At 42.4% G+C, this 10,772-nt stretch overlaps 1 protein-coding gene across 1 annotated transcript in view; it reads right to left on the bottom strand.

Moving 5' to 3' along the window:
* The window catches only part of Hectd4 (HECT domain E3 ubiquitin protein ligase 4), a 198,724-nt gene that overhangs the window by 59,687 nt on the left and 128,265 nt on the right, over positions 1-10,772 (bottom strand). The window contains exons 37-44 of the mRNA XM_013349655.2: positions 10,490-10,571; positions 9,010-9,212; positions 7,891-8,026; positions 6,327-6,509; positions 5,734-5,898; positions 5,277-5,446; positions 3,816-3,931; positions 2,555-2,658 (exon numbers count right to left, since the gene is read on the bottom strand). Coding sequence (XP_013205109.1) covers positions 2,555-2,658; positions 3,816-3,931; positions 5,277-5,446; positions 5,734-5,898; positions 6,327-6,509; positions 7,891-8,026; positions 9,010-9,212; positions 10,490-10,571 — 1,159 coding nt within the window. The remainder of the gene's footprint in view (positions 1-2,554; positions 2,659-3,815; positions 3,932-5,276; positions 5,447-5,733; positions 5,899-6,326; positions 6,510-7,890; positions 8,027-9,009; positions 9,213-10,489; positions 10,572-10,772) is intronic.

The raw sequence follows: 10,772 nt of genomic DNA on the forward strand, positions 1-10,772 counted from the left end.
AAAACAAAAAACAAAAAAAAAAAATTGTTTCTCTGCTCTATTTTAATTTTTTGTTATATGGCTGGGAAGGGATTCCAAAGTTTTATACCTGCTAGGCAAGGACTCCCATTCAACTACACCATCCCTGTACAGCCCTAAATATAAGTTATATTAAAAATATATCTTTGGGCTACAGAGATGGTTTAGAGGTTAACCGCATTGGCTGCTCTTGCAGGGGATCTGAGTTTACTTCCCAGCACTCAATTCTAGGGGTCTGATGCCCACTTATGGTCTCCTCAGGTACTGTGGCGTATACACAGGCAGGCAAAACAACCACACACAAAGTTAAGTCTTTAGAAGAGGAAAGCCTTATTTCTATTTTATTTTATTTTGTTAAGTCTAGCTTTTCCCCCCAACATAAACTTATTTTTTTATTTTATTTATATATTTTTTTTGTTTTTTTGAGACAGGGTTTTTCTATGTTGTCCTTGCCATCCTGAAACTTGCTCTGAAGACCAGGCTGGCCTTGATCACTTTCCCTGTGTCTAGTCCTACTGAAATTACTCTCCTGAATCCCATCTGCTTATCTTCTTACTCAGCTTTCCATTTCCCCTTCTTGTGCTTGTATATATATATATATATATATATATATATATATATATATATATATGTTTTCCCCTTAAATGACATTTTTCTCTCATCATGTTCATCCTCACATAGTTCAATGTATACATAAGACAATATTAGTTCAGTGCATAAAGAGAAGCTGTATTCCAAGGACACTGCTCAGATGGGTAACAGTGTGTGTTGTAGGTCAGCTGCTTGTCTCCTTGTGCTTCTAATACTTCACTCAAGTGCCAGGCTTCCCTATTAGACACAGCTCCTCTCCACCCACCAATTTCAACACATCCTATACAAAGAACTGTAGCCATGAGAGGATAAGGCTGCAATCACAGGCCTGCCAATAGCAGCCCAAGGAGTAAGTGTACACAGCGTATGGATGGATGGCGGACACTGCTGTTGATGGGCAGTACAGAAAGGGACTCACCAGGGAAAAGCCAGATGAGAACACACTTGCCTTTTAAACCACACCTCACTGTTTTTACCATGGTAACTGAATATGCTGAGATGCCAAGTGATGTTTGTGCATGCTTTTATTAAATGCAGCAATTTATTTACATGCATCACATAATATAAAATCTGTCCATCTCAAGTTAAAAGTCTGTGTCTTTTGATATGTTTGTGGAGCCATGTAGTCATTACCACATTCTGGTCTAGAGCATTTGTTTTCTAACTGTAAGCAATCCCACGCTCATCAGAAGTCAAGCCCTTGTCTTTCACTTGCTTCTCTCCTCCCCAAGCCCCTGTTGACATCAATCTGCTGCTTCATCTTTTCTGTGCACACAAACAGAATCAGGAAATCTATGGTACTGTGTAGGTGGCCTTAATGCAGTTATGCCATAGCTTGTTGCTTGAATATTATTATTATTATTATTATTATTATTATTATTATTATTTTTGGTTTTTCGAGACAGGGTTTCTCTGTGGCTTTGGAGCCTGTCCTGGAACTAGCTCTTGTAGACCAGGCTAGCCTCAAACTCCCAGAGATCCACCTGCCTCTGCCTCCCGAGTGCTGGGATTAAAGGCGTGCGCCACCACCGCCCGGCTTGAATATTATATTTTACAAACTCATTCAACATTTGATGGGCATTTCAGGTCATTTTCACTTTTTACTATTGTGAATAAAGTTGCTGCAAGCATAAAAAATGCAGCAAATTTTCATATTTGCTATTTTTATGTTTTAATTTCTATTAGTCATGTTCTAATACAGTGGTTCTCAACTTTCCTAATGCTGAAATCTTTTAATACAGTTCTTTGTGCTATAGTTACTGCAAACCATAAAATTATTTTCATTGCTACGGTGTACCTATAATTTTGCTACTGTTATGAATCGTAATGTAATTAGAGACAGAGGGTCACGACTTACAGGTTGAGAACTACTGCTCTAATACAAAGAACATAACTTTTTAGTTTTGTGGGTTTATTTATTTATTTTGCATACATGCAAATAGATGTAGATGCATTGGGTGTCTCCTTCAGTTTACTTTATTTTTTGAGATAGGATCTTTCACTGATTTGGTTATACTGGCTGGTCAGAGAACCCTGGTCTGGTACCCTGGTATGGGGATTACAGGTGCATGTCTCCATGTCTGGCTTTTACAAGGGTGCCGGGAAACCAAACTCAGGTCTTCAAGTTTGCACGGCAAGCATTTTACCATCTCTCCAGTTCCCTAATTTTTTTTTAAAAAGTGTTTTTGTTATTCATAATTCAGATAAATTAATAAATTCTGCTCCCTAGTATAATGCTCCAATATTCAGAATGTCAGTTCAGTATTCTTTGACATCCAAAGGTGGCAGTATAGCTGCAAAAGGACTGGACTGGTCTTATTTTAGGCAAGAGTTTCTCCTCTATGCTCTATTCTCAGTCCCACACGCTCATTCTAATGCCGCACTCTACTGCCTGTCCTTCTTTAACGGCAGAGTCACAGTCTGCAGGGAGGCATTTAGGTCTCACCTGTCTCCGATCAGCCTGCAGTGGAGGTGGAGGAGGTCGAGCACAGTCCCGGTAGAGCATCCTGAGCCGTTCACACTGCACCTCAACAACTGCAAGCCTCTCTCCTGTGGAGGGACACAGAAAATGAAACCTGTGAAACAGCTCCAAGAAACCAATATTCACCTATAAAGACCATCTCTATCCTTACAAAAGAGAAAATGCCCTGCACCATTTGTCTCCTCACAAAGTTCAACAGCAAGGTACATTGGGCGCAGGCCTGGCCCTGGAGTAGAGCAGCCTAGATTTGGAGCATCAGCAAGGATAAGGTACTCCCATGTCTTTCAATTGCAACCCAGGGCAGTGAGGGCACCCATGCCTACGGGGGTTTTGAAGATAAGATGGTGTGACTCAAGCCGAGCTTATAGGCAAGTCTCAGACAGTGGATAAACACTCAGCAAATGACAACTATGATTCTTATCATCTGAAAAATGGAGCCCACCTCTTTATTTTATGTTTTTAAAATAGAGCCTTTGTATTTAGCTAAGGTTGACCTAAAACTATTTAGCTCTAGCTGACCAGGAAGTTCTGATCCTCCTGCCCCAATCTCCAAAGTTACAGAAATATAGGAATACCCAACTCATGCCAAGTGAAGGTCATTACACTTAAAATTCAAGTTGATTTTAAATATTAACGTTGGCTGGGCATAGTATTGCATGCCTTTAACCCTAGCATCCAGGTTGGTGGAGCTAAGTTTGAAGCCATCCTGGCCTACATCAAAGTTTCACATATTGGAGAGGTAGCTCAGCAGTTAAGAGCACTGGTTGCTCTTCCAGAGGACACTGGTTCAATTCCTAGCACCTACATGACAGTTCATAACTAACTGTCTATAACTCCAGTTCCAAGGGATCCAACACCCTCACAAAGACACATTTGTATATGAGACATAAAAAATACAAACAAATCCTTAAAAATTAATTAGTAAAAAAAGTTCCAAACCTGCCAGGGCTACATTGTGAGAAACAAAACAAAACAAAACAAAAACCCTGTAATTCTTAAATGCAGGCTATCCTGAGGAAAAATGTCACCACAGACTCTTCATATTAATGTAAATGTAGAAGAGAAAATACGAAAACACTCAGGCATGGGCCTGGTGCTCAATGAAGAGTACTGCTTTCCTGGCTAGCGGGAGCTGAAGGAGCCCTGTCTTGAGAGCTCAGCGAATGTGGACTGTGAGTACTCTCATCATTCCACAGACATGGCACCGGCACTTATTGGCACTCACCAGCACTGCACTCCTGGGCTACGAGGTTCAGAACTTCCACGGCTGCTGGACACTGCTGTATGAATTCCTCACAAAACAGGCTGTCTTCTAAAAGCTGTGCCATGACCAGGCATGCTCTTAATGTTAAAAGATTCACAACATTTCAAAGTCATCAATGTTGTTCATTCTTTAAGACTGTGAAACATTTCAATCAATTTTGTCATTTTTACATCTTATTTTTCCACAGCAGACTGGCTTAGAAATATATAGTTGGTCCTCCATATTCATGAGGGTCTGGACCTATGGATCTGACCATACAAACTGAAAATATGTGGAAAAAGCTTCCGCTGAAGGAATGTATATGAACATTCTTTTCTGGTCACCATCCCTGAACAACACTAACTAGCACCACAATCCTTCCACAGCGTTGGAACTACACAGGGAGTCCAAGAAATCCAGATACTCCTTACAGTACATGGAGGACATATGGGTCCCATGCTTGTGTATTCCGTCCCATTCTACATGAAGGTGTGAGAAGGCACAAGTTTGGCATTTGAGGATGGGTCTGTAACTAGTTCCTCAAAGACACCATGAAGTGGCTGTCTAAGAAGCCTTTTTCCCAGTCATTGCTGCGATGCAGTTTCCACTAGGAGATAAAAACTGCTGGATGGCCACTTGCCAAAGCTCCGCCTCACTGTGCCTTGTGAGCAATGACAGAGCTCCGGAAATAAGAGGGAAACAGAGGTGGAAAATCTATATGCTGATTTCTCTCACTTGAGTCACCAGACATTTGAAAAGTTTCTGAGAAGTTCATTGTCAAGAGAACTGTGTTACTCTTGTTTATCAGAGAGTAAACATATTTGTAGACAAAGGTATCCCCTCTCTGACATAGAACTAAAAGTATTCTCTCATTTTCCTGTCACCAGGTTGGAAAGTGATAGACCTGAGTCATTTAAGAAAAGTAGCTGGGCGGTGGTGGCATACGCCTTTAATCCAGCACTTGGGAGGCAGAGGCAGGTGGATCTCTGTGAGTTCGAGGCCAGCCAGGTCTACAAGAGAAACCCTGTCTCAAAATACAAACAAAAGAAAGAAAGAAAGAAAGAAAGAAAGAAAGAAAGAAAGAAAGAAAGAAAGAAGAAAGAAAAGTGGCTTGTGGAAAAGGAGGGGCAAGGAGGGAGGGGAAACTGCGGTTGGCATATAAAATAAATGAAATAATTTAAAAAAAAGAAAGAAAAGTGGCCATGTGATCCTGCAGTGAACCAGGTTCTTTAAGCAGAGCAGTCAGTGCAGCATCAAATGTAAGTCACACAGCACACTATAGCAGCGGGTCCTCTAGGACCTTCTGAGGCACAGTAACTTGGGAGGCAATCAGAGTTGCAGGAACTGAGACATGAGCTTTGGTTTATGGTGTGTGACAATGTGCCTGTTACCTAGCTGACATGAGCTTCAGGCTATGAACCCTCTAAGGCCAGGCCAACTTACCTTGTTCGAATTTCAGCCAAGAGCCGGACAACTGCCATGACAGGTGCTGAGCCATCTCCTGTTGCAGGCAGTGAGGTGTGAATAGAGAGGCTTCCCTCCTGAGGGAGCAGCATGGACTGCACCGCCTGGACTACCTTCTCAGTAATGGACAGCTTATGAAGAGGCAGCGCCTATGTTGGGAGTGAAGGCACCACAAAGGGGACAGGGAACAAAGGTGTTATGAATATGTGGCTATCAAAGTCACTGCAGAAAATCATAAACTGGGTCAAAGCAAACCAAAAATAACATAATCTATGAAATCTCCCCAGCTAACAAATGATGAACTTTCCCACCAATGCTGAAATCTTTACAATCAGTATGTAAACACATATCACAGGTGAACGTGAATCCCTTCTCTATAGTGTTTGCATGCCCCACAGCAACACAATATTGACAAAGCAGGTAAGCATCACCTTACCTCTGACCTTGGAACACAAAGTCTAGATAAGGGAATAGTCAGTGTGTCTGCTGCTTGAGACGTCCTTCGGCAGTCTACAGGAGGGAATCTTACTGTAGCTATACCTTCCTGTTCATTGATAGAAGCCACAACTCCAATGCTTCCTGATATTCCTCTACCTAAAACCTAGAGATGGAGATTATTAACACTGTCTGCCATGGTCAAGTGGGAGCAGCTATCTAGAAGGACAAGAGGGAAGGACTACATGTTGTCACTGTCAATGCTATAATAAACCACTGATTCTGATGGCGATCCAAGCCTAAGACACGATCAAAATAGCAGGCCCACAACCTCACAGCAATATGAGACATACCATCATCTCAAACTTTCATCATCAATGCTACCCTAGGATACGAATACCATAGTTAACATCATACAGTTCTGCATTAGCATTTGAATAATGTACAGAAGGATGTCGATGAGAACCTAGGACTCTCTCAGATTTGTTCCTTAGCATCAAGGAACAAGGTCCTTCTGGGTAAATGATAGCTGTCTAAGGCCACTGGTTAATGGAGGAGCAGTAATAATACCTGGGGAAAGCAGTGGTGGGTTACCTGGACTTCGGAGCCTATCTTGATTGTCTCTTTAAAGCCTCCAAGTGCACAGAGTGCAGCAACAGCCTGGCGTGCAATCCTCTGAAGTTTGGCAAGTTTCCTGCCACTGCTGCTGCCATTTTCCAGGATACTTTCTGCATACTTCCCCAGTTGTGGAATGTACATCAGTGCTCTAGACAGAACCTGTGTGTAACAAGGAGGATGACAGAGCCTGGAAAAACAGCTCCATAGTTAAAAGCACTGGCTGCTCTTGCAGAGGACCTGGGTTTGGTTCCCAGCACCCACATGGTGGTTCACAACTATCTTTAACTCTAGTTCCAGGGGATCTGATGACAGTCTCTTCTGACTTCCACAAACGCCAGTCATGCATGTGGTACACATATGTAGGCAATACATAAGGTATGCAAATGTAGGCAATACATTCACACTAAGATAAAATAAAATAATAAAATAAAATAAAACAAAGTAAACAACAAAAAGATTCATTTTATTTATTTATTTATTTATTTATTTATTTATTTATTTATTTTTTTGGTTTTTCGAGACAGGGTTTCTCTGTGGTTTTGGAGCCTGTCCTGGAACTAGCTCTTGTAGACCAGGCTGGTCTCGAACTCACAGAGATCCACCTGCCTCTTCCTCCCAAGTGCTGGGATTAAAGGCGTGCGCCACCACCGCCCGGCTACTTTGTTTTATTTTTGAGACAGGTTTCTCTGTGTAGCCTTGGCTGCCCTGGAACTCACTCTGTACACCACACTGGCCTCAAGTTCAGAGATCTGTCTGCCCCTGCATCTTGAGTACTGGGATTAAAGGTGCCTAGCTAATAAATAAATAATAAGGGGGAAAAAAAGGAGGCTAGGCACAGGGAAGAAAATATTGGCTACTGGTCCCAAGAATAGTGGAATGACTAACAGTGCCCTGGGGTCCAGCTATCACATGAACTCTGCATATAGAAGAGACCAAAATTACTATACTAGGTGTGACCAGTAACATTCTGCCCTCAGGTACCTTTGTATAATCAGACAGATCTAGAAATATACAACTTCATAACATGGGAGACTCTAACACTGTATTATAAACCCACTAAAATTAAGTAGTCATTCACCTGAGGGGGCCATACCCAAGGCCTGTATCTCAACATTCAGCTCTAGGGCATGTTTCAGGCTCCGGCCTGAGGAGTGGCAGTGGAAAGGGAAACTAGTTATAGACTACCGTTGTGATGGAGCAATGCAAGACGGGAGCACTTGGCAGTGCAATCACACACAAAGGCCTCCTTAGGACTGCAGGTATGCTGAACATGGCCAACAAATCAAGGATACATGACACCATAATGTCAGTACCAAGCTGATGCAAGCAAAAGGAAACAAGAACTGCCACTGTCTCCCTGACCATTGTCCTGACATCTGCAAGTCTGCAAAGTCAGAACCAGCAGAGGCAGGGGAGACTCCAGGAGAGCAGGACTGTCTGACTAATGGGGAACACTCACTCCTGGGAAGACCCTTGCTATGTATGACTATAATGCTGCTTCATTCTTGCTCCCTTGGCTGAACAGAAGCCCCATGCTAACCTTTTCTGCCGTTGTGGTCCAAATCTGAGCAGCATTTGATTCAGGCGCCATTAGCAGGCTATGAAGCAAGGCAATCACTTCTGCAGCCATGCTGTTTGCCACATGCCCACTGATGAAGGGTCGCACAGGGTCAGTCCTACAAGTGCCAACATGAATAACTTTCAATGCTCAATGATGTTTAAAAGTACAGAAACGCGATTTCAGAGTGAATGAGGATAAAAAGATTTCCTGCTTATACATGGCAAAGGGCTTACATTTGACTGGGAGTTTATTGACTGACAAGTCAAGCAAAATCAACACTAGGAAGAAACCACTTCTTGAACTTTCTTTGTGCTATGTGAAGAATCTGAGTATCGTCTGTCTCCCAAGGGTTCACAGTAATTAAAAGTGGTACTGATGGTAGGCAGTGAAACCTATGGGAGGTTCTTAGATCACTGGGGACTTGCCTTTGCAAGGCTTATTTTCAGCTGGGGCTATATAAAATAAAAGCTTGAGTTTGGCTCATTCAGTGCTCCTTTAGCTCCTAACTTGAAATGTAAAACAGTTGCTTCCAACAGGATCTGTCACCATATGACACAACCAAGAACTGGGCCAATACCAGTACTATGCCCCAGAACCTCTAAACCAGATGTAACCAGTATCTCAAGTTAGGAAGTGCTGACTAGCACATTCTGCAACAATGGACCCTAAGCTGTTTTTCTGGGTTTTTTTGTTTGTTTGTTTGTTTTTAACCACAGAAACCTTGGGAATCAAAGCAGGCACAGGCTGCAGCTATTCCTCACCTATGAGTGCACAACACCATGATAAGCTCCTTGACTCTAACCCTAGAAAGGGAGGTGTGTGGTCAGTTGGGACAGTGAGGAAGCACTATGTGCAAAGCAGTTCACTAACACTCAGAAGACTCCCTTATCTGTCATGTCCACTTGGCTCTCATGGCAGCTTCAGCACTGCCTCTGTGGTTCTCCCCTGGAGCAATCCTACAACCATGAGTGGTTCTGGCCTCTCCTTCTTATTTTCAGCAGGTTAAGGGATGGTATACAATTAAAACCCTACTATCAAACACATTATGCAGTATATCTGGAAGAATCCCAACAGGTGGTACCTCCTTGAGAGGCCTACCTGGCAAGTTCAGAGTTCCTCTCTCGGCAGATGGAGGTTTGGGCAGTTTTCTTTTTGTCTCCCGTAGACAGGCCGCTCACAGTCTCTGGGTTGATGGATTCCACTGGTGGTCCGACACTGACAATGAGGCCTGACTGTGCCCACTTGGTTGCTTTCCGAAGGGCAGCTGAGGCCTCCTCTGTGATCACTTCACAGCAGCCACCCTGCATTTGGGTTGAAGACAGCACACTGTTCATTTCATTCTTCCTAACTTACGTTCCCTCAGATCTCCTCCCCGTCACCATACACAACGTGAAACATATCACAGGACAGACATTTCCATAAACTCGGAATCCTTTAGATTTTGCTTTGTAAATGGTGATGTTGTGATTCTTGGGTTCTGCTCTAAACACATCTTACAATCTGATTGATTGGTTTTGAGTTAGGTTTGTTTCTAGATGCGCTAATGAATTTAGCCATCTCTTATTTATAGATTCAGAAATTCTATTTTATTTGGTTTTCAAATAAAACAGAAGAAAAGAATATGCTGCTGTCTTATGATGTACCCCTGGATAACCTGGAACTTGTTTTTTCTTTTTGGTTTCTTGAGACGGGGCTTCGCTGTAGGTTTTTTTTTTTTTTTTTTTGAGCCTGACTTGGAACCAGCTCCTGCCTGCTTCTGCCTCCTAAGTGCTGGAATTAAAGGTATGTGCCACCACCACCCAGCTAGCCCGAAATGTCTATTCACCCATGCTTGACACTAATGAGTATTAACACATCTCATAACAATACCTGTTTTAAAAAAGTTGTTCATCATTGTTGCTTTTATTCCTTTAATGAGTTGTGAATGCAAGCATGTTTTATATCTTTGTGATCTTTTTGTCTATAATTCTCTTTTGTCTGTCTTTTTGAGATTGGTTAGCTTCAAATTTGTGATATAAAATGGGAAACCTTAAACTTCTGACCCTCCTGCCTCTTCCACATCTGGAGCACTAGGATTACAGGTGTATGTCACCACTCCTGGTAAAACAAAGTGCTGGGGATCAAAGTACTGAGTTGCATCCTCAGTCTTTCACCTCTCTTCGATTTCATAATTATTTTATGACTATAAAACTTTCTTAAAAGGGCTAAGAAAAATATATAGGTCAAAATTAAGTTATTTTCCTAGAAATGTAGTTCAGTTGGTGGAGTGCTTATCAAGCATGTATGAGACTCTGGGTTTAATCTTCAGCCCTGCAAAACCAGGCATGGTATCGTAATCTGTAATCCCAGCACTTGGGAAGTGGGGGAAGTAGAAAGTTACTCTCGGCTATTTAGTAAATTTGAGCTAAGATCTCATATATCATATTTATGTTGCTCAGGTTAGCCTTAAACTGAGCTTCAGCTGGGACTACAGGCCATGTTACCACACCCAACTGAATTAACTCTTAAAAAATGACTTCTTTCAAAAGCCCAAAGTGTAACAAATGAGTTCTTCCATCAGCTTTCCTCATGAGGTTACCTTGGTCATGTCTCGGTCCATCTTCACAACTTTTTCCATGTTGGCGCCAGTACCAAGTCGAAAGGGTCGTCCTTCTGAGCTACTGCAAAAAAGAAGGCAGAGAGGCCTTTTACTTTATGGAGAGTGTCAGAACGGGACATGTGTATTCAGCAAACAGTGCTCAGGCCCTGTTTAGATGCCAACACTGGCTTCATATTTTGTGTGTGTGTGTGTCTGAGAGAGAGAGAGAGAGAGAGAGAGAGACAGAGAGAGAGAGAGAGACAGAGAGACAGAGAGAGAGAGA

This window comes from Microtus ochrogaster, chromosome 2, assembly GCF_000317375.1.
Source record: "Microtus ochrogaster isolate Prairie Vole_2 chromosome 2, MicOch1.0, whole genome shotgun sequence".
Classification (NCBI taxonomy): Eukaryota; Metazoa; Chordata; class Mammalia; order Rodentia; family Cricetidae; genus Microtus; species Microtus ochrogaster.